General features: G+C 52.5%; 2 protein-coding genes and 1 long non-coding RNA gene across 10 annotated transcripts in view; 2 read left to right on the top strand and 1 right to left on the bottom strand.

Moving 5' to 3' along the window:
• The window catches only part of HDAC7 (histone deacetylase 7), a 36,574-nt gene extending 31,873 nt beyond the window's left edge, over positions 1-4,701 (top strand). For 6 of the 7 annotated variants that reach the window (XM_027542676.1, XM_027542680.1, XM_027542675.1 and 3 more), the window contains 5 exons: positions 493-611; positions 1,234-1,367; positions 1,685-1,769; positions 3,211-3,349; positions 3,494-4,701. In XM_027542676.1, the coding sequence (XP_027398477.1) occupies positions 493-611; positions 1,234-1,367; positions 1,685-1,769; positions 3,211-3,349; positions 3,494-3,539 (523 nt within the window). In that variant the 3' untranslated portion in view covers positions 3,540-4,701. Of the gene's footprint in view, positions 1-492; positions 612-1,233; positions 1,368-1,684; positions 1,770-3,210; positions 3,350-3,493 lie in introns of those variants that run through there. The other variant, XR_003511213.1, reaches the window with a different exon arrangement.
• On the bottom strand, positions 4,673-13,537 carry SLC48A1 (solute carrier family 48 member 1). The gene is made up of 3 exons (XM_027542681.1): positions 13,285-13,537; positions 7,493-7,660; positions 4,673-6,873 (listed from the first exon to the last, which is right to left on the bottom strand). Exons 1-3 carry the CDS (start codon positions 13,418-13,420, stop codon positions 6,737-6,739), a joined length of 441 nt encoding a protein of 146 aa, XP_027398482.1. The 5' UTR covers positions 13,421-13,537; the 3' UTR covers positions 4,673-6,736.
• A 44-nt stretch (positions 13,538-13,581) lies between these two features.
• LOC113893053 lies at positions 13,582-22,458 on the top strand. 2 transcript variants are annotated; one of them, XR_003511215.1, is made up of 3 exons: positions 13,582-13,775; positions 13,914-14,242; positions 17,781-18,919. It is a non-coding gene; the product is annotated as an uncharacterized LOC113893053 (long non-coding RNA). The 2 variants fall into 2 exon arrangements; XR_003511214.1 differs by lacking the exon at positions 17,781-18,919 and adding an exon at positions 22,416-22,458 and having other exon boundaries at positions 13,583-13,775.
• The last annotated feature ends 1,693 nt before the right edge of the window (positions 22,459-24,151 follow it).

Below are 24,151 nucleotides of genomic sequence, written 5' to 3'. Positions count from 1 at the left end.
GGGGCTGGCAGGTGCAAAGGATGAGCATGGATCTGGTGGCCCAGGACCTCAGAGGATCTATTGCCCGGGTCAGCTCTCAGGTGGTGAGTGGTGACGTGTGGCCGACTCAGTCCTAAGCAGGTGGCAGCTGAGTGCTGAGTGTTTGTGGTGTTGCCCTGAGGCTTTAGTAACCTGCCCCTTCCCTGTGGCCCTGCCCACCACTCCCCACCGAACACAGCGCACCAGCTCCTCTTTCATCCCCTCATCCTTGGCTCCTTCCTGCCTCTTGCCAGTTAAGAGCCCTGGGTGGCTGAGTCCTTAGGCTGTACCAGGGACATGGATGGTGGGCCAAGGTCGAGGAAGCCAGAGGCATCCGCTCATCCTGCTGGGAGTCCTGAAAGTAGGGTGCTCCCCCATAGAGTTGGTGGGAGAGGACTGGGCCCAGGCAGGGCCCTCCACCTCTGCTGCCGGGCAGCCCTGCACAGCCTGTGAGCCCCCCTTCCCTGCACACAGGATAGTCGTGATGCCCATCGCCCGGGAGTTCTCTCCGGACCTGGTCCTGGTGTCGGCTGGGTTTGATGCTGCCGAGGGTCACCCGCCCCCACTGGGTGGCTACCATGTTTCTGCCAAGTGTAAGGAGGCCCCTGCTAGGGGGGCGGCAAGGGCATGAAGGCGGGCCGGGGGGGTGGGCAGCGCTGCCCAAGTCAAGAGGGAGGTGACAGTGGCTGGCCCAGGGCCATGAGCATGGGACGGGGATCATGCACAGGTCAGGTCGGTTCATTGAGGAAGGCCTAAGTCACACCTGGGGACTCAAGTCCCGCAGACTGGAGGCTCGGTCACAGGACTTCTCCCACCCTGTGTCCTTCCCAGGCTGGGCGGGCAGCTTCTCCTGGGCGGGGGTGGATGGGGAGGAGCAGAGTTCTCAGAACAGAGGGAGCCCACTCAGCAGTGCAGAGCCTGGAGGACAGGGAGGAATATGGTGTGTCTCAGTGGAAAAGACATGGGCTGGAGTCCCTACCCCGGGTTCGAGTCCTCGCCCTGTCACTTACTAGCCACCCTTAACCTCATTGAGCATTCAGTGAGGCACACTAATAGGATTCACAGGGGGTTCCGTGTGAAAGCCATCGGTAAAGTAGAGATTTGTCACCTGAGTCACTCTTTCTAAGGGAGGAGCCAAGCAGGGAAATAACAGAGGTAGAAGGGGCTCCCCTCCTCTACCCCGGCCCCTCCTAACCCTCCTCATCCACCTTGTAGGTTTTGGGTACATGACGCAGCAGCTCATGAGCTTGGCCGGAGGTGCGGTGGTGCTGGCCCTGGAGGGTGGCCATGACCTCACAGCCATCTGTGATGCCTCCGAGGCCTGTGTGGCTGCTCTTCTGGGCAACAAGGTGAGGTGCCCGCCCTCGATCCGTGCATCTGTGGGGCAGGCAGTCCAGTTTTCCCAGGAGCAGCCCAGGCAGCAGGCAGTTGGGGCGCCTCCCTGGGGGTTTGCCGATGGGCAGGGTAAGGCTGGCCAGGCCCGGACTGAGGGGAACAGAGTGGATGCCTCTTCTCTGGGTCAGACCTCAGGTCAGTGTCCCCTGCCCCAGGCAGAGCCAGGAGCACATGCCTATCTGAGCCTGGAAAGCGAGGGCCCTGGGATGGGGCAGAGCTGGGCCTGTGGGTCGCTGTGAGGCAGGCAACTGATGCATGCCTTCTTCTGTAGGTGGATCCCCTCTCAGAAGAAGGCTGGAAGCAGAAACCCAACCTCAATGCCATCCGCTCCCTGGAAGCTGTGATCCGAGTGCACAGTGAGTGTGGAGAGAGGACACGGCTGACCCCAGACTTGGGGAAAACTCGGGGGTCTGTTGCCCCCAGGGACCAGAGCCCCAGGTCTTCCAACCCCAGCCAGCCCAGGGGAGCTGCTGCTGCTTTGGAATAGGCATTCTGTAAAGTACCCCATAGTAATGGGGGGCAGGCACCCCCACAGGTGAATACCCTCAGAGCCTTCCAGATGGACTCAGCAGGGATGGGCAGACGGTGGGGACCAGGCAGGACTGGCTTCCCTTCCCCAGCTGCTGCCCTAGGCCAGGGCCCTGCCCTCAGCAGCACTCAGGCCTCGTTTGTGGAAGAGCTTGTTCCCATCCTGACCCTCAGTTCTGGCCACAGGGTCTTAGGAACTCCACCTGCTTTGGGAGCTGAGTCCTAGGTTAACCCCACATTTGGAAAGCACTTTAAATTTTCAACTTCAGCTCAGCATCTATGCAGCACTTTATATGCTACCCATGATCTGTGTAGTGTGTGTGTGTGTGTGTGTGTGTGTGTGTTAGTTGCTCAGTCATGTCCACCGCTTTGAGACTCCATGGACTGTAGCCCACCAGGCTTCTTTGTCCATGGAATTCTCCAGGCAAGAATACTGGAGTGGGTTGCCATTTCCTCCTCCAGGGGATCTCCCTGACCTAGGGATCAAACCTGGGTCTTCTGCATTGCAGGCATATTCTTTACCATCTGAGCCACTGGGGAAGCCCCATGATCTGTGCTAGGGATACAAAATGAATAAAACAGATTTCCCACACCTGGGCTCGGCATGGGGTCATACATGACACTGAAGGTGCTGCTATACTTGGCATGGAGCCCTCACAGAGCTGGCCAGGCTCTGTGCTGGGCATGTTCCATGGACATTATTTCTCACAACAGTAGGCAAGATGGTCATGTCCACGGTCTAGATGGGGCAGTGGGAGCCCCGGGCAGATAAGTGACTTCCGACGGCCATACAGAGCGGCCGCAGTGTTGACCGGCTCTCCCTTCTGTGTCCTTCCCACCTCCCCTGTCCTGTGCTGGGCTGAGCATTGCTGGGGTCTTCATGTGAGGGGGACCCTGCGCTCCAGGAGGCTGGGACTCAGGGCTCTATGAGGTCACTGTGATGCAGACTGGGAAAGAGGCCCAGATGGTGCTCATGGGAGCCCTATACCCATTGGAATGGGTCAGCCGTAGGGGTGGGGGAGTGGCCTGGGCTTTGTGAGAGCTCCTCACAGCACACTGAACCCTCACTTTCTCACGGTTGTGGGGATCAAGTTGGGGAGGGTGTTGTCTGGAGGTGGAGGCAGCTGAGAACTGAGCCCATGCTGAGGACACGTCTGCTACTCTGGGCCTTTGGCCTGAGATGTGCAGCCTCAGTACCAGTCTAGTAAATGTGGCCGGCAGGTGGGGGGCCTCGTATCCCTGACCCTTCTGAATCAGCTTCTTGTCCAGGTGAATACTGGGGCTGCATGCAGCGCCTGGCCTCCCGTCCAGACTCCTGGGTGCACAGGGTGCCAGGGGCCGATGCAGAAGAAGTGGAGGCAGTGACGGCGCTGGCATCCCTTTCCGTGGGCATCCTGGCTGAAGAGCGGTAAGAGCCTGGGCTGACAGCCCCTCCCCTGCGGGGATCCCCCCAGGTCCCGGCACAGCCACTCCAGGCTTCTCAGGAAGCTGGGCCCCGGCCCTCCCTGCAGCCCCAAGCTCTCTGGCAGCACCACCCTTGTCCCTCTCCCAGGACCTCAGGGCAGCTGGTGGAGGAGGAGGAACCCATGAATCTCTGAGGCTCCAGAATGGATCTGCCACCCGCTGCACCCCGCCCTGCCCCACCTCGCGGACCTGGTTCTCCTCCAACTTCTGGCAGCAGTACCGGTTCCCGGGGTCTTCAGAGATCCTTCGGGCAGGTAGTCGGGGCCAGAGAACAGCCTTGACAGTCACCCCAAGGACCCTGAGAAGGCCCGGGGTCTAGGACAGGGACCAGAGGACCTTGGAGAAGGCAGGCTGCGCAGCCAGCCGGGCCCCGGTAGGCCTCTCCCCAAAGCAGAGTCTACCCCTCTGGGTCCCGGCCCCCGGCTGGGCCCGGCTCCTCAGGACCGCACAGAGGAGGACTGGCTCAGCTGGGCCCAGCCCGTAACCACTATTCTAGGCTCTGTAGACCCCGGACTTTGCACACAGCCCCAGGCTTCACACAGAAATGTGAACGTGGCCTCTGCCAGAGTGGCCCTTCCTAGGCTCTGGGGGCTGGAGTCGGGGGAGGATGGTTAGGAGGAGCTGAGGGGTCCCATGTCCCTGGGTGCAGGGGAGTTCCTCCTCTCCTGCTCCCTCGGATGACTCTGGAAGCTTCCTCCCCACCACGGGGCAGTGAGGCAAAGCCCCCTCTGAGAGCAGGCACGGCAGGCCTCCCATCTGGGCCCTGCCCCTGCCAGAGGACTCCCTGCGTCGACCATCTCAGTGCCCTGGTGGAGCAGACAGGTGCTCTTGGAGTTCCGTGCTTCCTGATCCAATGGTGCCAAACCCTTCATCTCTCCTCAGAAGCACAGCATGACCCCCCCAGGGCTCCCTCAGTCACCATGCCCCCCTCCATGAGCCTTCTCTCTTTCTGGGGTCTCCTGGACCCCAGCTGACTCTTGCCCTACATAGGACTAGCTTGGCTGAGGGGAGAGTGGGTGGGAGAGTGGATGGAAGACATGGGGGAGGGGGAGGCTACCCTGGCACAGTCTTCGAGGCTTCTGGGGTTGAGGCCTGGGGCCAAGAAGGAAAGTATTTGTGTGTATGTGTGTGTGCGCGCGTGCATGCACGCGTGTGCGAGTGAAAGAGAGGGAGTGTGTGTGCGTGCAAGTGCGTGTGTCTTCCCCAAGACTATACCCTGTGTATGTATGCATGTTTTTGTAAAAAAGGAAAAAAATGGAAAAAAATCTGAACAATAAATGTTTTATTTGCTTTAAAGGTGCATGTGAAAGGGCCTCTGGGGGATGAGGGCTGGGCAGTGGGCCTGCAGCTACACAACAGTTTATACCTTATTCGATGTGGAAGAGAAGGGACGGGTTGGGCTGGCAGGCAGCTCCCTCCAGCTCCTTGATATGTGGCAGCTGCCTTGCAGGAAGAATCTATCCTGAACCCACCCTGGCTGCCCCCGCCTGCCCCACCTCTGGGTAACAGGGAGGCGGCAGCTCTGGGTCCACAGACAGAGGACTGGTTAAGGGGTGGGGGACATGGAGGCCTGCAGACCCACTCACTCGGGCTTCCCTAAAGAGTCTCAGTCCCAAGTGGGACTGGTAAGTCACGTCAGGTAAGTCACCTCCTGGGGCCTCTGTTTATCAGCTGAAGTCTCCTGAAATAGACACTGTTGCGTTCCTGCCTGCTCTAATGTACCTTGACTCCTTAAGCATCTACTGAGCCTAGAAGAGAGAATGGTGAGGCTACAGGACTGGGCACGCTCACCCACTGTGAGGTGCTGGGGCTGCCGGCACCTGTCTTGACAGTTCCGAGATGGCCAGGCTTCTTCAGGCAGCAGAAGCAGCAGCCTTGTTAGCTAGAATCTGGCCCCAAGTCTTCGGAGCCTGGAGAACACAAGGAAAGCATGTTCATCCATTCTGTCCTGGCCTCTTGGGCGACAGGCACTCAGTCCCACAGGCATTGCTGAAGCTGTGCCCAAGGGCATCCTCACCCTGGCTGGGGGTGTGTTGAGAGGGCTGGGGGTGTGCTGCTGGCCTGGGGGTTCCCCCATGGGGAGTCCCTCAAGTAGGACCAGAGGGAGAGAACCTCCTCTATTACAGAAATGGCTTACTTAATGAGACAACTGGAGAGCCCTCCCATCCCCACCCTTCCCACCCACTGCTCCCACAGTCCATCCCGCAAGAAAGCACTGGAGGCTGGCTGATACAAATGGCTGCTGTATTTTTGCTAAAGTGACAGTGACACAGATAAGGCAAAGAGCTGAGGGGCAGGACGCATCGGGTGGGAAAGGGGTGGACCGTGCAAAATGGCAGCCGAAGAAAAGATTAATGCGGCCCCTTCCCTCCCGAGTGCGGTGAGCCCTTGGGCCAGTGTATAGGTGGTAAAGCAGATTTTGTCCTTTGGAAGGGAGATTTTGAAAGATAAAAAGCTCTCATGAAGGGCAGCTGGCAGGGGCAATGGGGGTGGGGTGCGTCTGGGGGCTGCAGTGACTCGGGTGCCAGGAGGAGCAGGTGTGAGAAGACTGAGTGGAAATGTTGGGCTATAGAAACCTCACTTGAGAGTTTCTTCTAGCCCAATCTGCTGCCCCCTTCCCCAAAGCCCTTTAGGGGGCAGGAGCACCTCCCCCAAGACCTTGAGTCTGGCCTCATTTGGGGCATCCTGCTCTGATGTACGTGGTGAAGGGGCAACGGCTCTAGCACAATCTTGGAGCCAGTGCTGTGGGAACAGAGTGGGGAGAGGGACACTGAACTCCCCCCAGGTCCCCAGGCCTTGGGAAAAGACAGCCAATGTCACCCACCCCTGGGACCAATGAGTTCAACTACCTGACACTTGGGGGACACAAGGATGGGGGTGCTGGGATAGGGGGTTGAGAAGCCTTTACTAGAGACCCCTTATTTGACCTGACCTCCCCAGGGTCCCACCCTGCCTGAGGGAGAGGGCCCAGGGCAGCAGAGACCATACTGCCTGCCCCTGGGCCCCAGGCACGGCCTCCATTGCCTTGACTGTAGCCCTGGCCTGCTTACAAAGACTGCCCGCTGAGTGCTAAGAAAATAGAGCCACGTTTTAAAGGTCTAAAGCTGCCCTCCAGCCAGGCTGATGAGCAACACGGCGGGGCCCCTCCCCACAGCAGCCAGGGCTCCCCCAAAGGGGACAGGACAGCTTCACAAACACCATCCGTCCTCCTGCTGTAGATTTTCCGCCTCAGTTCTGGGGTTCCCAGGGGGTGTACAAGTCCGCCTGATGTCTCAGAGGCTGAGTCCAGGTCCTGAGGACCATCAGGGTGCAGAACCCTCATCCCGTGGGGTCAGAAATCGCTGAGGATGCTAATGTCAGCAAAGTCAGCCCGGTAGCGGTGGGCGTAGAGGCTAAGCAGGAAGGCCCACTTGAAGGAAATGAAGCTCCAAACACAAGAGAGGTAGTAGCTGTTGGGGTCTGTGAGGCCTGCAGGGCAGAAGAATCCAACTGTGACTTTCAAGAGGACCTTGCCCTTGACCCCTAGCCACCATGCCACAAGCCCCGGGCCATTCTTCCCCACAGTCTCCAACAGAGGCTGAACCGATCCAGTGGAGAGATTAGGTGTAATAGAGGTTCCAGAGCATTCAGAGTTTGCTAGCAGGAAGCAGTGGGGATGAGGCTAGGTCAGGGCTGGCTAATCACAAGTCTGTATCATCATCCACCCTGCTATTGTGACACTGACCTTAGACCTCTACTTTCCAATCTGCTTCAGCATCGGAGCGGGCAGGAAGGGCCTTTGGCTACTTGCTTACTGTAGCCACCAGGGGGCGCTCCCATCCCGGAGCTGGGCAGGACGCTTAAAGGTACTGCTAACCACACACTCCTGGATGCTGACTGCAGCTCACACTTACCCCTTCTAACCCAGAGGCTGGGGTGGGGGGGTCCATTCTCCCCACTTTAACAATGAGAAAACCTCGGTACAGGGAAGTTAAGTGATCTGCCCAGTCCTGTGGGCATAAACATTGGACGTAGCAAGGTAATCTGGGGTCTACTGAGCGCCCCACCCAGCGGCCCGCCCACTCTCTGCCGCGGCGGAAGCCCTTACTCTGGTGTCCAGTGATGGCCAGCACCAAGAAGGTGCAGAACGTGGCGACGGAGACGGCCGAGAACAGCACGCCCACGAAGAAGAAGCCGCGCAGCCCCTTGAGCCACGTCCTCCAGTAATCCTGCATGTACATCACGTGCGTCACCAGCACCCACAGCGCCAGCACACCTGCCGGGGAGAGACCGAAAGAGGCTCAGGCGGGGGCCCTTCCGTCCTCACATGCCGACCCCCAGGGCCCTGCGGGTCCCCCCAGACCAGACTGTTCTCACAAAAAAAACAGTAAGGTAGTATGGGCCTTTTCTCTGTCCCTGTTGAGCGGAGTTTGCTGGAGTCCACAGTGGCCTGCGATGTAAAGAGGACATGAATGCAAAAGCAGCTGAGAGATTCTGGCTGCCTCCCAGTAAGCCAGACATTAAAGAGATTTGCAAAAATATGAAACCATGTCATCGTTCTCCCTAGTTTTTTGTTTGTTTTGGAAAACCTGAGTATTTCTTACCAAAAAAAAAGTTACTTATCACAATGTTATTTTTAGTATTATAGTTTAAAATAGTTAAGAATTTTTAATTCCTCAGTATTAATTTCTAATACAGTACATATTGATAGATATAACCCACATCAACAAAATTTCCTTGGGGTTTCCCCACATTTTAAGAGCATAAAGGGGTCCTGAAGTCAGAAAGTTTGGGGACCACTGCAGTCCAACCTGCTTTCCAAGGACTCCCTACTACCCAACCTGGGGCCACAGATGTGGGGGTACTGCTCCCACCCTGGTGCTCCTCCTGGGCTTCCCAGGTGGCTCAGCGGTAAAGAATCTGCCTGTGATGCAGGAGACGCAGGTTCCATCCCTGGTTCGAGAAGATCCGTTGGAAAAGGGAATGGCAACCTACTTCAGTATCCTTGCCTGGAGAATCCCATGGACAGAGGAGCTTGGGGGCTAAAGTCCATAGGGTCACAAAGAGTCAGACATGACTGAGTGACTAGCACTTCTTCTGATGCTCCTGCTCCCTCACCTTCAGAGGCCACCACCACCACATTGAAAGGCTAATGGCGTGGGCATTGGGGCTCTTCCCAAACTCCATGTATTGGTTTTATGGGATGGGGAGGCCCAGTGGTAAAACCCCCAGGACCATCCAGTTCCCACGTGGCCTTCTTCTTGCTCTTGGACAGACTCCATTTTATTTACTTATTTGGCTGTGCCATGTGGCATTCAGGCTTGTAGTCTCCTGACCAGGGATCAGTCCATGCCCCCGGCAGTGGAAGCGTGGAGTCTTGATCACTGGACTGCCAGGGAAGTCCCCTGCTAGACTCCATTTCCTAAGTTGTTTGCTGAAAGGGCAGGCCAGTTGCCCCCAGCTGGTCGTAGGTTTGCCCTCTGGGCCTGGCTGGGCTCTTCCCCTCCAATGCCAGCTGCCAGTCAGCCAATACAATGAGTGCCCTCTGTGCCAGGCGCTGCCTGCCACCGCAGCCCAAAGAGAGAAGCAAATATTAATTCCATTGGCAAGGGTCTGGGGCAGAGCTGCAGGGTCCCGACAAGGGAGGAATGAGGAATGAGGCAGAGTCAGCTGTGTGGAGGCTGCTGTATCCTGAGAGTCAGGAGGCCTTCCAGAAAGTGAGCCGCACACACTACATGCAGAGGGGCACTGGGAGGCTGGGGGAAGCGGTGGTCAGCTCTGGCAGGGGAGAGAGGGAGGGGAAGCAGATAGGGAGATCGGGCTGGGGGAGAATGCTTTGACTGAATCTACGATATTTAAGGGAGTTCACTAAATTGTCTATCCCTTTTTATGAGCCTGAAATATTTCATAATATTTTAAGTTGGGGGAAAATAAGAAGGTGGAGGGGGAGTCATCACAGATCTCTGCTCTGGTTACCACCTCAGAAGCTGTCACAATTCAGGCAGCCTGGCAAGGGACAGAGAACCACGAGGCTGCCAGCCAGGAAGCCTGGGCTTGGCACTGCAGGGCTGCTCGTGACTCTCAGAGCCTCCACATCTGAAAGAAGGGACGCCCGAAGTTCCCACCAACCTGGAAACTGGGTGACATAAGGCTCCCCGCTAGTGAGGACTCACCTCCGCCAACACCTGCGGCTTCCTCTCCCATGGTGTTTGACCCACGCTCAACCCCTACTTCCCTCAGGGGTTAGGGATCTGGAATGTGGCCCTAGAGTCAGGTTGAGCCAGGACAAGCATGTCCTCATCCCTGCCTAGGCAGGAAGCGGGTCCAGGCCAGAGAAGGACAGAATACCAACCCCCCAGCTTCTGCGTACGTCTTCCATGATCTGAATGGATGCTGTGCTAGTCACCCTTCCCAGAAATCTTTCCCAATCATCTCACGTGCATCCTAAGTGTTCACTGGGGGAGCTGTTTGGTTTCTTAAAGGGCCCTAGGAAGGAAGGGTATTGTCACTATGCACATCCAAGCAGCCGTCAGATGGGCACCTCTGTGACAGCTCCACTTGCCCTCTGTCACCATGGAGGGGCTGAAATAGATGGCTCTCTGATGTTTTACACTTAAAGATTCTGGAAGCCAGCTTAGGGGAAAAAAAAGGAGGTCAGAGCGATTCCCCTGTGACTCAGCAATCTCTGGGTTAGGAAACGCTGAAATAAGGGCCTGTGAGATGCCCTCTCTTAGTCTACTAGCTGTGCTCCAGCGGTGCCTCCCAAACACCCATGTATCCACCCCCACATCCATCCATGTAGTAAAAAGGGCTGAGCAGGAAGAAGAGGAAGATGACCATTCAGGGTGTTCCAGATCCCAGCTCTCCGTTAATAAGCAGGCACAACCTGCCCCCACCTCTCACTTCCCCTGCTCACAGGCCTGGCCTCCAGATAAACACCAGCCACATCTGGAAGCAGGCCCATCCCCACTCATCCTGGTTCCTGCCTCTGCCCATAGAAGAGAGACCGCCCCTAACTCCACCCAGGTGGTCAGTGAGGCAGCAAGAGTCCCCAGGGTCCCTCCCTCGCCTCAGCCCTGCTCCCTTCCCTGGGACACTCTAGACTGCAGGAAGCCTGGTCTGCATGACTCGGGGCAGAGCGGATAGTTTCCTCACCCAGCTGCGTGTCCATGCCAAACCTCACTCCTTGCTCCAGCCCATCTGCCTCAAGGAGTAGGGCCCTGCTTGGCTTGGGGCATCAAAGGCACACAGCTGGTCAGTGAAAGAACCCCCAGTGGCTGGGTTAGAGGTGAGGAGCCAGGAGGAGACTGGGGGGCCCACAGGGAAACGCAGATGAGTGAGCCACTGAACATGGGGCCCCCTCTGTTCCCACACCCCTCTCCCCACCCCAGCTTCTCTCACTCAGCTCACGGGAAGAACCTAGAGCCCGCTAGATACCCAGCCAAGCTTTCCAATCTTACTCTATTTTGGTCTACTAGACCTAGAGTCAGTCTTCTTCCCAAGGGTTCCCAAGCAAAATCATTTCTCCAGCTTCTCAAGCCACTTCTTCCTGGACAACCACCAGGATCAGGGAGAGTGGGTCTCCACCCAGGCACATTTTCCCAGGGGCTCCAGGAAACCAGCACCCCCCCAGCAGCCCCGCCCGGCACACAGGGGAAGGAGTGCACTGGGGCTGCCCTCTGGTGACTCGGCAGTTTCTGAAAATGCCAAGTCAGAAGTGGGGTGCTCACAAATCTGCTGATGATTCTCCCCAAAAGAGGAAGAGGCTGACTGGCTGCAGACACTCTCAGCACTCATTCACGTGGAGCGGGCGTGTGGCCCTCACTGCCCCTCCCCCACCTGCCCCGCTGCTACCACGAGGGCCACAACCACGGCCGCCGCTCCCACCATCACCGGGCATCTTCGGTTCTGCAATGGCTGTCAGGGAGGTGCCAGGATCCTGCCCCAGCTGTTGCTGCCCTCACACCTCTCCCTGCATGCAGCTCCATACATAGCTGGCCTGTCTTGGAGGCTAAGGGATGTCTTCAGGGAGGGAGAGAAGGCAGGACTGGGTTAGAGGGAAACCCTGGGACTCCCCAGGGCTGCCCCCCAACAGGAAGCTGCAAGATGGGTGATTCAGGGAGAGGACAGACAGCTGTTACATTCTAGACCTGAATGGGGGCCTCACACAACACGCCTGTTGTGAGGCAGCATCTCCTCCCATTCCTAACAGAAGAGGAAACCGAGCCCAGGAGGCATTGATGTGCCTACGGTCACACGCCTCCATGGGTCAGACTCCACACACCCAGCTCAGATTCCAGGGGTGGCCCTTCCTCCTCAGCTCCAAGCAGCCCCCTCCTGTCCGGTCTCATCAGGGCAACCCCTGGGTCTCACCTGAGGAGTCACCCTGCCATCCAGAGGGGAAAGCAGCAGGGCCGAGGGAAATGGGAATACTCTACAGGGACAAGAGAACCAGGAGGAGCATGGCAGGCGGGGGGAGCGGGGTGCAGAGCGGAAAGGGGCCAGGGGACTGCAGATAACTGAGCAGAGGTGGGCAGGCTCCCCCCAGGAGGACAGGAACCCACAGGTGGGGAGTCCAGGCGGGCATGAGGAGCAGCCCAGCCGGGCACCCACTCACCTTCCTTGGAGACCCCCAGTGCTCGGCTTGGCATTGCTTAGGCTGCGGTAACCTATGCCTCTCTTACAAGGCAGAAACCCCACCTCCGTTCCTTCTCTATCCAGATCGTAGTCAGTAAGCTTCAGGGCAATGAGCAAATCTAGTTATTTTTAGTTAGTCCATTTAGGGCTCTTTTGGCAGAGTTTAGTTACCAATAAGATCATCCTAATGTAGAAGCATTATCCTCACATGTACTTTTTTCCCAGAGTGCTTTCCCACACATATTATTTCATGGAGGTGTGTAACCCTGGGTAAGCTATTTATTTACACTAAGCCTCAGTTTAAGCCTGACCTGTAAAATGGACACAGGAATAATGACTAATTAAGGATTAAATGAGATGACAGAAGCAGTTTGCTTAACAGGGTGCCCGACACATAGAAAGCGTTTAAAAAAAAAAAAAAAAAAGTGAGCAAGTAGAAAAAATATGTTTCGTCTTCTCACCAACTCTACAACACAGAGAAGTGAACAACATGCCCAAAGATGCAGAGCGAGCGCAGCATTGGTAAGCACGGGACCTCCACCAGCGCGCTGACGCTCTCAACACCAGTGCTAGCCTCCTCTGCCCTACTGGAGGCACAGAAAGGGAGGCTGGCGGGGTTGAACGGACCTTGACTCAGGAGCCACAGCTCCTGAGGGTGGCACGGAGACACCGACGTGGTGGAAAGAAAACGTCAATTTTCCTCAAACCCCTAGCGCAGTCCTGAGCCCCCGCTGAGGACTCTGCCGGGGCTGGGCTCCACCCTGGAAGGAGGCAGCCGGGCTTCCCCGGGAAACCCAGCCCTCCTTTCCACTGACTCCTTCTCCGAGCTCACCCAGCCTCCAGGGAAGGGGCGCGGATCCCCCAGAACAAGTGCGTGTGTGTTTGGGTGTCTTCACACCTGGCCGCCCATAGGAGGTGGCGAGGGCAGCGGGCGCACAGGGGCGCTGTCACCGAGGCACAGGGTGGAGAGCGGACGGGCTAACCTGGGGGCTGCGGGGCTGGTGAAAACGGCAGAGGCGGGACATCGGGGCCCTGGGCCGGGGGCGGGCATTGGGTCCCCGAGGTCCCCTAGGGATGCCCAGAAGCCCGGGCCCACGAGGGGCCTGCTCTGCCCACGGCCAGTCTTGGGTAAACACGCCACCCACTCCCCGGGGAAGCGCCGCCAGGGAGGAGCTTCCCGGAGCAGCCGCCGGCGCCTCCCCGCAGCCGGGCGCCCGAGCCGCGGGAGCCGGACCCCAGCGCCCCCCGCGCGCCCCGGGGTACCTGCGAGCCCCCCCATGGCCGCGGTGCCCGGCTGTCTGTAGACCACCGTCCAGACGAGGAAGATGGAGAAGCCGGCCACGGAGCTGAGACCCGAGTAGGCGGCGCGAAGGCCGAGCTGCAGGCGGGACGGGGCCATAGGGCTGCGGGCTGCGGGCGCCGGGCGCGGAGGGCGAGCGCGGCCGCTGGTCACAGGTGCAGGGCCCGGAGCCGGAGCGGGGAGCCGCGAGCCGAGCCGGAGCCGCCGGCCGCCCGCGCTCCGCCCCCGGCCCGCCCCCTGCGTCGCCGACACAGCGCCCTCCCCGGCCGGAGGCCGCCCGCGCCCGGAACCACCGCGGCGAGCGCGTCCTGGGCTTGCCTGCAGTCTGCGGCCCGGATCTCTTGGGGATGCCGCCTTAAAGGGCAGGTTCTGGGGCCCGTCGTCTGAGCTACAGTATCAGGATATTTAGGCCTCGGCGGGGCCCGGAAACACTCAGCTCTACAAACCAGCTGCGGTATTTGCTTTTAAAGTTTATCACGTTCTCGTTTAAAATTTCAGATGTAAATTTCTCGTTAAAAATCAATTATAAAAAATTAAGATATAGGAAATTACACAGCGAATATGATTGCTTTCGCGCCTATCTATCCATCAGGTTCCCTCCTCAGGCGTTAAGCAGTCTCAGCAGATGCTTCTCTCGGAACCCTTCTCGTCTTCTGACCTCAGGCTCCTTCCCGTCAAGGACAGCTCCTTTCTTTCATCTCCACAAGCGTACCCTTCCCACCCAAAATCTACCCGAACGCCACTTGCATCAGAGTCAGACAAAGCCAAGGAAGAGACTGGAATCTGTAGCAGGTGTGTACTGAGCTACGGCTGCGGGCCCAGCGCCATGCTGGGAGCCTGCAGGGAAGATCAAAATGTAGCACACGGAGCCCTCAAACACTTAAAATATAGTGGAGGAGGTTCATCGCATACTGGCACGAAGTAAGTATCCAATATACCTTGTATTTATTTCTTTTCCCTGCTGTAGCAAATTACCACAGATCTAGTGGCTTCAAACAACACAGATTTATTATCTCACAGTTCCCTAGGTCAGGTGTCCAAAAGTGGAACTCAGAGGGCTAAGATCTAGGGGAGGGCAGCGCAGCCTTCCTTTTGGAGGCATGAGGGGAAAAGCTGTTTCCTTGCATTTTTCAGCTTCTAGAGCTGCCCACATCCCTTGATTCCTGAGTGTCTTCGAAGCCAGCTCCATCTTCAAAGCCAACAGTCACACCACCTAGACCTCTGTTTCTGTCATTACATCATCTTTACTTTCTCACTAACTCTGCGGCCTCCTTCTTTTCCCTTATAAGGACCCTTGTGACTAAGAACCTGGATAATCCAAAGGAATTTCCCCGTTAAGATCCTTAACTTAATTACACCAGCAAAATCCCTTTGGCATGTGAAGCAATAAATTCACAAATTCTGGGGATCAGGACACTGACATCTTCAGATCAGATCAGATCAGTCGCTCAGTCATGTCCAACTCTTTGCAACCCCATGAATTGCAGCACGCCAGGCCTCCCTGTCCATCACCAACTCCCGGAGTTCACTGAGACTTACGTCCATCGAGTCAATGATGCCATCCAGCCATCTCATCCTCTGTCGTCCCCTTCTCTTCCTGCCCCCAATCCCTCCCAGCATCAGAGTCTTTTCCAATGAGTCAACTCTTCGCATGAGGTGGCCAAAGTACTGGAGTTTCAGCTTTAGCATCATTCCTTCCAAAGAAATCCCAGGGCTGATCTCCTTCAGAATGGACTGGTTGGATCTCCTTGCAGTCCAAGGGACTCTCAAGAGTCTTCTCCAACACCACAGTTCAAAAGCACCAATTCTTCGGCACTCAGCCTTCTTCACAGTCCAACTCTCACATCCATACATGACCACAGGAAAAACCATAGCCTTGACTAGACGGAACTTTGTTGGCAAAGTAATGTCTCTGCTTTTCAATATGCTATCTAGGTTGGTCATAACTTTTCTTCCAAGGAGTAAGCGTCTTTTAATTTCATGGCTGCAGTCACCATCTGTAGTGATTTTGGAGCCCAGAAAAATAAAGTCTGACACTGTTTCCACTGTTTCCCCATCTTCTATTTCCCATGAAGTGATGGGACCGGATGCCATGATCTTCGTTTTCTGAATGTTGAGCTTTAAGCCAACTTTTTCACTCTCCACTTTCACTTTCATCAAGAGGCTTTTTAGTTCCTCTTCACTTTCTGCCATAAGGGTGGTGTCATCTGCATATATGAGGTTATTGATATTTCTCCCGGCAATCTTGATTCCAGCTTGTGTTTCTTCCAGCCCAGCATTTCTCATGATGTACTCTGCATATAAGTTAAATAAACAGGGTGACAATATACAGCCTTGACGAACTCCTTTTCCTATTTGGAACCAGTCTGTTGTTCCATGTCCAGTTCTAACTGTTGCTTCCTGGCCTGCATACAAATTTCTCAAGTGGCAGGTCAGGTGGTCTGGTATTCCCATCTCTTTCAGAATTTTCCACAGTTTATTATGATCCACACAGTCAAAGGCTTTGGCATAGTCAATAAAGCAGAAATAGATGTTTTTCTGGAACTCTCTTGCTTTTTCGATGATCCAGCAGATGTTGGCAATTTGATCTCTGGTTCCTCTGCCTTTTGTAAAACCAGCTTGAACATCTGGAAGTTCACGGTTCACATATTGCTGAAGCCTGGCTTGGAGAATTTTGAGCATTACTTTCCTAGCATGTGAGATGAGTGCAATTGTGCGGTAGTTTGAGCATTCTTTGGCATTGTCTTTCTTTGGGATCGGAATGAAAACTGACCTTTTCCAGTCCTGTGGCCACTGTTGAGTTTTCCAAATTTGCTGGCATATTGAGTGTAGCACTTTCACAGCATCATCTTTCAGGATTTGGAATAGCTCAACTGGAATTCCGTCATCTCCACCAGCTTTGTTCATAGTGATGCTTTCTAAGGCCCACTTGACTTCACATTCCAGGATGTCTGGCTCTAGGTCAGTGATCACACCATCGTGATTATCTGGGTCATGAAGATCTTTTTTGTACAGTTCTTCTGTGTATTCTTGCCATCTCTTCTTAATATCTTCTGCTTCTGTTAGGTCCATACCATTTCTGTCCTTTATCGAGCTCATCTTTGCATGAAATGTTCCTTTGGTATCTCTGATTTTCTTCAAGAGATCCCTAGTCTTTCCCATTCTGTTGTTTTCCTCTATTTCTTTGCATTGATTGCTGAAGAAGGCTTTCTTATCTCTTCTTGCTATTCTTTGGAATTCTGCATTCAGATGTTTATATCTTTCCTTTTCTCCTTTGCTTTTCACTTCTCTTCTTTTCACAGCTATTTGTAAGGCCTCCCCAGACAGCCATTTTGCTTTTTTGCATTTCTTTTCTATGGGAATGGTCTTGATCCCTGTCTCCTGTACAATGTCACGAACCTCATTCCGTAGTTCATCAGGCACTCTATCTATCAGATCTAGGCCCTTAAATCTATTTCTCACTTCCACTGTATAATCATAAGGGATTTGATTTAGGTCATACCTGAATGGTCTAGTGGTTTTCCCTACTTTCTTCAATTTAAGTCTGAATTTGGCAATAAGGAGTTCATGGTCTGAGCCCACAGTCAGCTCCTGGTCTTGTTTTTGCTGACTGTATAGAGCTTCTCCATCTTTGGCTGCAAAGAATATAATCAATCTGATTTTGGTGTTGACCATCTGGTGATGTCCATGTATAGAGTCTTCTCTTGTGTTGTTGGAAGAGGGTGTTTGTTATGACCAGTGCATTTTCTTGGCAAAACTCTATTAGTCTTTGCCCTGCTTCATTGGTGGCCCATTATTCAGCTATCACATCTCTCTGGAATGTCATCTCCATTAACAGCAACTGTGCCTCTTTCATTCACACCAACACATAAAAGAGTTTCCAGCACATCAAATCCCCTTGGAAAACATTTGTTGAGTGGATGAATGTGAGTGAATGAAGGTAAGAATTAAATAACAATAAAGGAGATCATATACAAGAAATGTAGTCAGGACATGATTAGTTGCCAAGTGAATGATGTAAACCACATTTGCCTCACTTTTTTTTTTTTGGCAGCACTGGATCTTCATTGCTTTTTCACAGGCTTTCTCTAGTTGCGGCAGGTGGGGGCTACTCTTCTTTAGGGTGCAGGGGCTTCTCATTGCGGTGGCTCCTCTTGTGGAGCACAGGAGAAGAAGGCTCTAGCGTGCCAGCTCAGTAGTTGTGGCCGGGGCTTAGTTGCTCTGAGGCATGTGCCGTCTTCCTGAGACCAGGGATCTAACAACATTGACAGGCAGATTCTTATCCTCTGAGCTACAAAGGAAGTATTTGCTTCACTTCTGAATAGTCTGGGGAGCTTCTTAAAAAAAAAAAAAAAAAAAAGACCCCAGAATCCACCTCTGCCTTATTAAGTTTGAATCTTGGAAGTATATATTTTTTTTTAATGAGAAGTGATTTTAATTTGGTGAGCTTGGTATCCAGCCCTCCTTTGGGAGCTGCGGATGGAGGGAGTTACTGCTGGCTGTTCAGAGGAGGGAGCAGGCCCTGTGGTCCAGAGTGCACTGCCGTGGATGACTTCAGAGCTGGCCTGCAGGGCAGCGCTCCATGCAGTGGGAGCAGCCTGGGTGACAGCCCAGAAGGAAGAAAGAGCATGGCAGGTTTGGGAAACTGTAAGTAGTTTGTGGTCTGTGGGTGATGTAAAGGGTTTTGAGGTTGGAATTGTTCTGAACGAAAATGGCCTTGCTTGCTCTTCTTAGAAGGTTTCCCCCTCTCTGTGGAGCCAGGGGAGGGAAGTAACAGTTCTGTGTTTAAGAAATGTGGCCAGGGTAATAGTGTGAGGATGAACTTCCTTTGAAAAGACCAGAAAGCGGAGAGGCCATTCAAATCCTTCATCTCCCTATGCTTTAGTTGTCCCATCTGTAAAATGCAGACAGCTGTGTTGTTCGCTTCAAAGTATTTTGTGAGGAGTCAGTGCTTAGAAGAATGACTAGTATGCAGCAGGTGCTTCATAAACACCAGCGAGTATGGTTAGTAGCAGTGGAAAGGCTGTGAGGGCAAGAGATGGTGAGGGGAGAATGAAAGGTGGTTCAGGCTGAGTCAGCGAGAATGGGAAAGAGGGAACTGATTCAAGAAATATTTATGCTATTTGAACCTTAAGGTCAGGTAGCAATTAACTAGCTGGGGAGATAGAAAGGAGGAGAGCAAAAATATTTATGAATGCACATGTCAGGACTATTGGAGAGGAGTGAACAAACTCGTTACACTGGAGAGTGAGGTTGTGCAAGAAAATAACGAGAGATAATTATGTAACAGTAGCTTGGGCCCAGAATATAACACAAGAAGATTAAAAGCAGGCTGAAACTTTGGCTTAACTGTGAAAGCAATAAGGAGCTGTTGAAGAATTTCATGCTCAGATGCGGTTACCACTTACTATGTCACATGAGTAGGTTTCCCCTAACTCAGGAGAACTTTCTGCCCAGAGGAAAATAATTTTCTATATCTGCCCTCTCTACACTGGTAGCTACTGGTCACATGTGGCTGTTGAGTATTTGATATGTACCTAATATGACTTTTGAACTGTGGTGCTGGAGAAGACTTTTGCGAGTCCCTTGGACTGCAAGGAGATCCAACCAGTCCATCCTAAAGGAGATCAGCCCTGGGTGTTCATTGGAAGGACTGATGCTGAGGCTGAAACTCCAATACTTTGGCCACCTCATGCGAAGAGTTGACTCATTGGAAAAGACCCTGATGCTGAGAGGGATTGGAGGCATGAGGAGAAGGGGACGACAGAGGATGAGATGGCTGGATGGCATCACCAACTCGATGCACATGAATTTGGGTGAACTCTGGGAGTTGGTGATGGATAGAGAGGCCTGGCATGCTGCAATTCATGGGGTCCTGAAGAGTCGGACATGACTAAGCGACTAAACTGAACTGAACTGAATATGACTGAAGAACTAAATTTTTAATTGATTTTAATCTAAATGGCTACACATGGCTTATTGTTGTTCAGTTGCTCAGTTGTGTCTAACTCTTTGTGACCCCATGGATTGCAGCATACCAGGATTCCCTGTCCTTCACTATCTCCTAGAGTTTGCTCAAACTCATGTCCCTTAAGTCAGTGATGCCATCCAACCATCTCATCCCCTCCTGTCACCCCCTTCTCCTCCTGCCCTCAATCTTTCCCAGCATCAGGGTCTTTTCCAATGAGTCAGCTCTTCACATCAGGTGGCCAAAGTGCTGGAGCTTCAGCATCAGTCCTTCCAATGAATATTTAGGTTTGATTTCCTTTAGGATTGACTGGTTTGGTCTCCTTGCAGTCCAAGGACTCCCAAGAGTCTTCTCTGGCACCACAATTCAAAGGCATCAATTCTTTGGTACTTAGTCTTCTTTATGGTCCAACTCTCACATCCGCAACAACTGCTGGAAAAACCATAGCTTTGATTATGCAGCTTTTTAATATGCTGTCTAGGTTTACTATACTGTCTAGGTTTGTCATAGCTTTTCTTTCAAGGAGCGTCTTTTAATTTCGTGGCTGCAGTTATCATCTGAAGTGATTTGGGAGCCCAAAAAATAAAATCTGCCACTGTTTCCACTTTTCCTTCATCTATTTGCCATGAAGGGATGGGACCAGACACCTAGTGGCTAGTGGCTACACATGGCTAGTGGCTGCCATATTAAGCAGCACATTAGACAGTACAGGAACCTCTCAGAATCTCTGCTGCTCTATCTGCAGGGTGGGAATGATGTGTAATCAGCTTGTTACAGCAACTGAGAAATATTGAGATGCTGAAGTTAAAGTACTCAACGCGGTAATCTGACAAATTATTATTGCCATTTTTGAAATTGTTGTTATTGTTATTACTGAACAGGGATAGCACAACAAAAACCATGTCTTAGGAAAGATTATTTAGACTTTAGTATCCAAGTTAGATTTGATGGGAAAAGAAAATTGTAGAGGGGAAAGCATCCACAATGCTATTTTAATGATATGATGTGGGATAAAGATCTTATCTGGGGACTTTCCTGGTGGTCATTTAGACTCTGAGCTCCCAATGTAGGGGGCCTGGGTTTGATCCCTGGTCAGGGAACTAGATCCTGTATGCCACAATTAAAATATCCTGCACACCGCAACAAAGATTGAAGAGCCTATATACCACAACTAAGACCTGGAGCAGCCAAATTAAAAAAAAAAAAATCTTACCTGGAGAAAGGCCAGGAGAAGGCGAAAGCATGGAAGGATTATGAAGCTGCAAACACACAGGTGTGCATCACACATGCTCTTCTCCCCACATCAGCTTCCCTTCCAAGGGGCTTTCAGAGAGCGAGCTCTCATTGCAATCCTAACTCAAGAAAACACCACCCCCCTCACCCAACATCCCTAAGAGAGGCAGCCGCTCTCCCTGCCTGTGGCAGAGACCAGCAGTGCTCATCATGAGCATCTCTTTTTCTGGCCCATGACCTACTGAATTGGAACTTTGAACATGTCCCAGTTTCCTTGCAGTTAAGTTGATGCTATCAGAGAAAGTTCTGAGCATTGGAATCAAAGCAGAAGCAATGTGTCCCATTTCCAGGCTGGACCCATACAGTCTCCTGTGCACCGTGCATTCCCTCTTCCCATTCTGTGATGATTTTAGAAGCCACATGTTGAAGACAGCTGTGCCACATGACAGAAAGAGCCTGGGACCCTTAAATGAATGAATGAATGAACAGAACTACGCACTCCATTCCCCAGACCCTCCCTGGACTGTAATATGAATGAAAAACACTTTTTGTGTGTGTGCACTAAGTCACTGAGATTTCAGCCTTGTTACAATTAACCTCATTACCCTAATTTACCATCCCTCATTCCATTTCAGGTCATGTAAACATCTCTTACATGCATAACCTCTGATGTCACTTTTTTATTGGACCACATCAATATTAAGACAGACTCCTAACTCCCACCCATAGGCATCTTATCTCCTAAGACATTTCTTTCTCACTCCTCCTAAGCAGGCACATTCCAGACATAGATCTCCTCCCACAATGCCGACTCACTGGAAAAGACCCTGATGCTGGGAAAGATTGAGGGCAGGAAAAGAGGGTGACAGAGGATGAGATGGTTGGATGGCATCATTGACTTGATGGACACGAATTTGAGCAAACTCTGGGAGCCAGTAAAGGATAGGGGAGCCTGGCATGCTGCAGTCTATGGGGTGGCAGAGTTGGACATGATTGAATGATTGAACAACAACAGCACAATGCTACCGAGCTATACGCCAGTTGATTGAGTTTATTGGATGTGTCAGGGCTTCCTCCTCGCTGCTTCTTAATCCCCACATGGAGGGAACTCTGATGTCCTTTGGGATTTATCCTTATTCACTATGGCTTCACCCCTATGTCCAATTCATTAGCAAGCACAGTTGGGTCTGCCCTCTCTTTTCTCTCTGTCCCCATGCTTAGTCTAAGCACCATTGTCACTACCTACCCTTCTGCAGCAGCTCCCTAACCCATCTTCCTCTGCTCCTTCTTGCCCCTCCAGTCCACTCTGCAGCCAGCAGCTGGACTGGTCTTTTAAAGATAACAACCAGAATACAGCTCTGCTACTGCTACTGCTAAGTCACTTCAGTCGTGTCTGAATCTGTGTGACCCCATAGACGGCAGCCCACCAGGCACCCCAGTCCCTGGGATTCTCCAGGCAAGAACACTGGAGTGGGTTGCCATTTCCTTCTCCAATGCATGAAAGTGAAAAGTGAAAGTGAAGTCGTTCAGTCGTGTCCGACCCTCAGCGACCCCATGGACTGCAGCCTTCCAGGCTCCTCCATCCATGGGATTCTCCGGGCAAGAGTACTGGAGTGGGGTGCCATTGCCTTCTCCGAGAATACAGCTCTCCCCTGCTTAAATCCCTCAATATTTTCCGTAGCAATTCAGGTAAGCAAATCAGAGCCTTGCCAACTCCAACCAGTCTCACCTCTGCCCATTTCTGTTCAGGTACACTGGTCTTCTTTCTGTTTCTTGAGTGTGCCAAGGTTGTTCCTGCTCTAGGATGTTAGTAACTTTGTGTTTAGAAAGCTCTTCTCTCTCTCTTTTTTTTTGGCCATGCATTGTCACCCTGCTTATTTAACTTATATGCAGAGTACATCATGAGAAATGCTGGACTGGAAGAAGCACAAACTGGAATCAAGATTGCTGGAAGATATGCAGATGACACCACCCTTATGGCAGAAAGTGAAGAGGAACTAAAAAAGCCTCCTGATGAAAGTGAAAGAGGAGAGTGAAAAAGTTGGCTTAAAGCTCAACATTCAGACAACTAAGATCATGGCATCTGGTCCCATCATTTCATGGGAAATAGATGGGGAAACAGTGGAAACAGTGTCAGACTTTATTTTTCTGGGCTCCAAAATCACTGTAGATGGTGACTGCAGCCATGAAATTAAAAGACGCTTACTCCTTGGAAGAAAAGTTATGACCAATCCAGATAGCATATTGAAAAGCAGAGACATTACTTTGCCAACAAAGTTCCATCTAGTCAAGTCTATGGTTTTTCCAGTGGTCATGTATGGATGTGAGAGTTGGACTTGAAGAAAGCTGAGCGCTGAAGAATTGATGCTTTTGAACTGTGGTGTTGGAGAAGACTCTTGAGAGTCCCTTGGACTGCAAGGACATCCAACCAGTCCATTCTAAAGGAGATCAGTCCTGGGTGTTCTTTGGAAGGAATGATGCTAAAGCTGAAATTCCAGTAGTTTGGCCACCTCTTGCAAAGAGTTGACTCATTGGAAAAGACTCTGATGCTGGGAGGGATTGGGGGCAGGAAGAGAAGGGGATAACAGTGGATGAGATGGCTGGATGGCATCACCAACTTGATGGACATGAGTTTGGGTAAATTCCAGGAGTTGGTGATGGACAGGGAGGCCTGGCATGCTGCAGTTCATGGGGTCGCAAAGAGTAGAACATGACTGAGTGACTGAACTGAACTGAACTGAACTGTGGCAAACGGGATGAAGTAAAAAGTAGTGAAAGTGTTAGTCACTCATTTGTGTCTGACTCTTGTGACCTCATGGATTATAGCCCACCAGGTTCCACCATGGGATTCTCCAGGCAAGAATACTGGGGTGAGTTGCCATTCTCTTCTCTAGGGGATCTTCCTGACCCAGGTATCGAACCTGGGTCTCCTACATTGCAGGCAGATTCTGTACTGTCTGAACCACCAGGAAAGCCCAGCAAGCAGGATGTGGGATCCTAGTCCTTGACCAGCATCTAACCCACACCCCGAGCAGTGGTAGTGTGGAGTCCTAACTACTGGACTGCCAGGGAAGTCCTGGAAAACTCTTCTCTGAGTGCTCATAAGATTGATTGTTCATCATTCAAGCCTCAGGTCACATGTTACTTCATCAGAGAGGCAATCCTGTCCTTATTCTCTAAAGTACAGCCCCTACTAGGAAAAGGCAGTGGCAACCCACTCCAGTACTCTTGCCTGGAAAATCCCATAGACAGAGGAGCCCGGTAGGCTGCAGTCCATAGGGTCGAGAAGAGTCATACATGACTGAGCAACTTCACTTTCACTTTTCACTTTCATGCATTGGAGAAGGAAATGGCAACCCACTCCAGTGTTCTTGCCTGGAGAATCCCAGGGACAGTGGAGCCTGGTGGGCTGCCATCTATGGGGTCGCATAGAGTCGGACACAATTGAAGGGGCTTAGCAGCAGCAGCACAGCCCCCTACTCTGTCTTACACCTTGTGATAAGTGACATCTTATCACTACATGAAATTGTCTTATGTATTTGTTTAATCTTTTCACCCTCACCCTTGCCATCCCATTTAATATAAACCTCCATGAAGGCTGCTAAGTCACTTCAGTCGCGTCCGACTCT

Source organism: Bos indicus x Bos taurus, chromosome 5 (genome assembly GCF_003369695.1).
Source record: "Bos indicus x Bos taurus breed Angus x Brahman F1 hybrid chromosome 5, Bos_hybrid_MaternalHap_v2.0, whole genome shotgun sequence".
Classification (NCBI taxonomy): Eukaryota; Metazoa; Chordata; class Mammalia; order Artiodactyla; family Bovidae; genus Bos; species Bos indicus x Bos taurus.
This window is presented reverse-complemented; position numbering and strand designations above follow the sequence as displayed.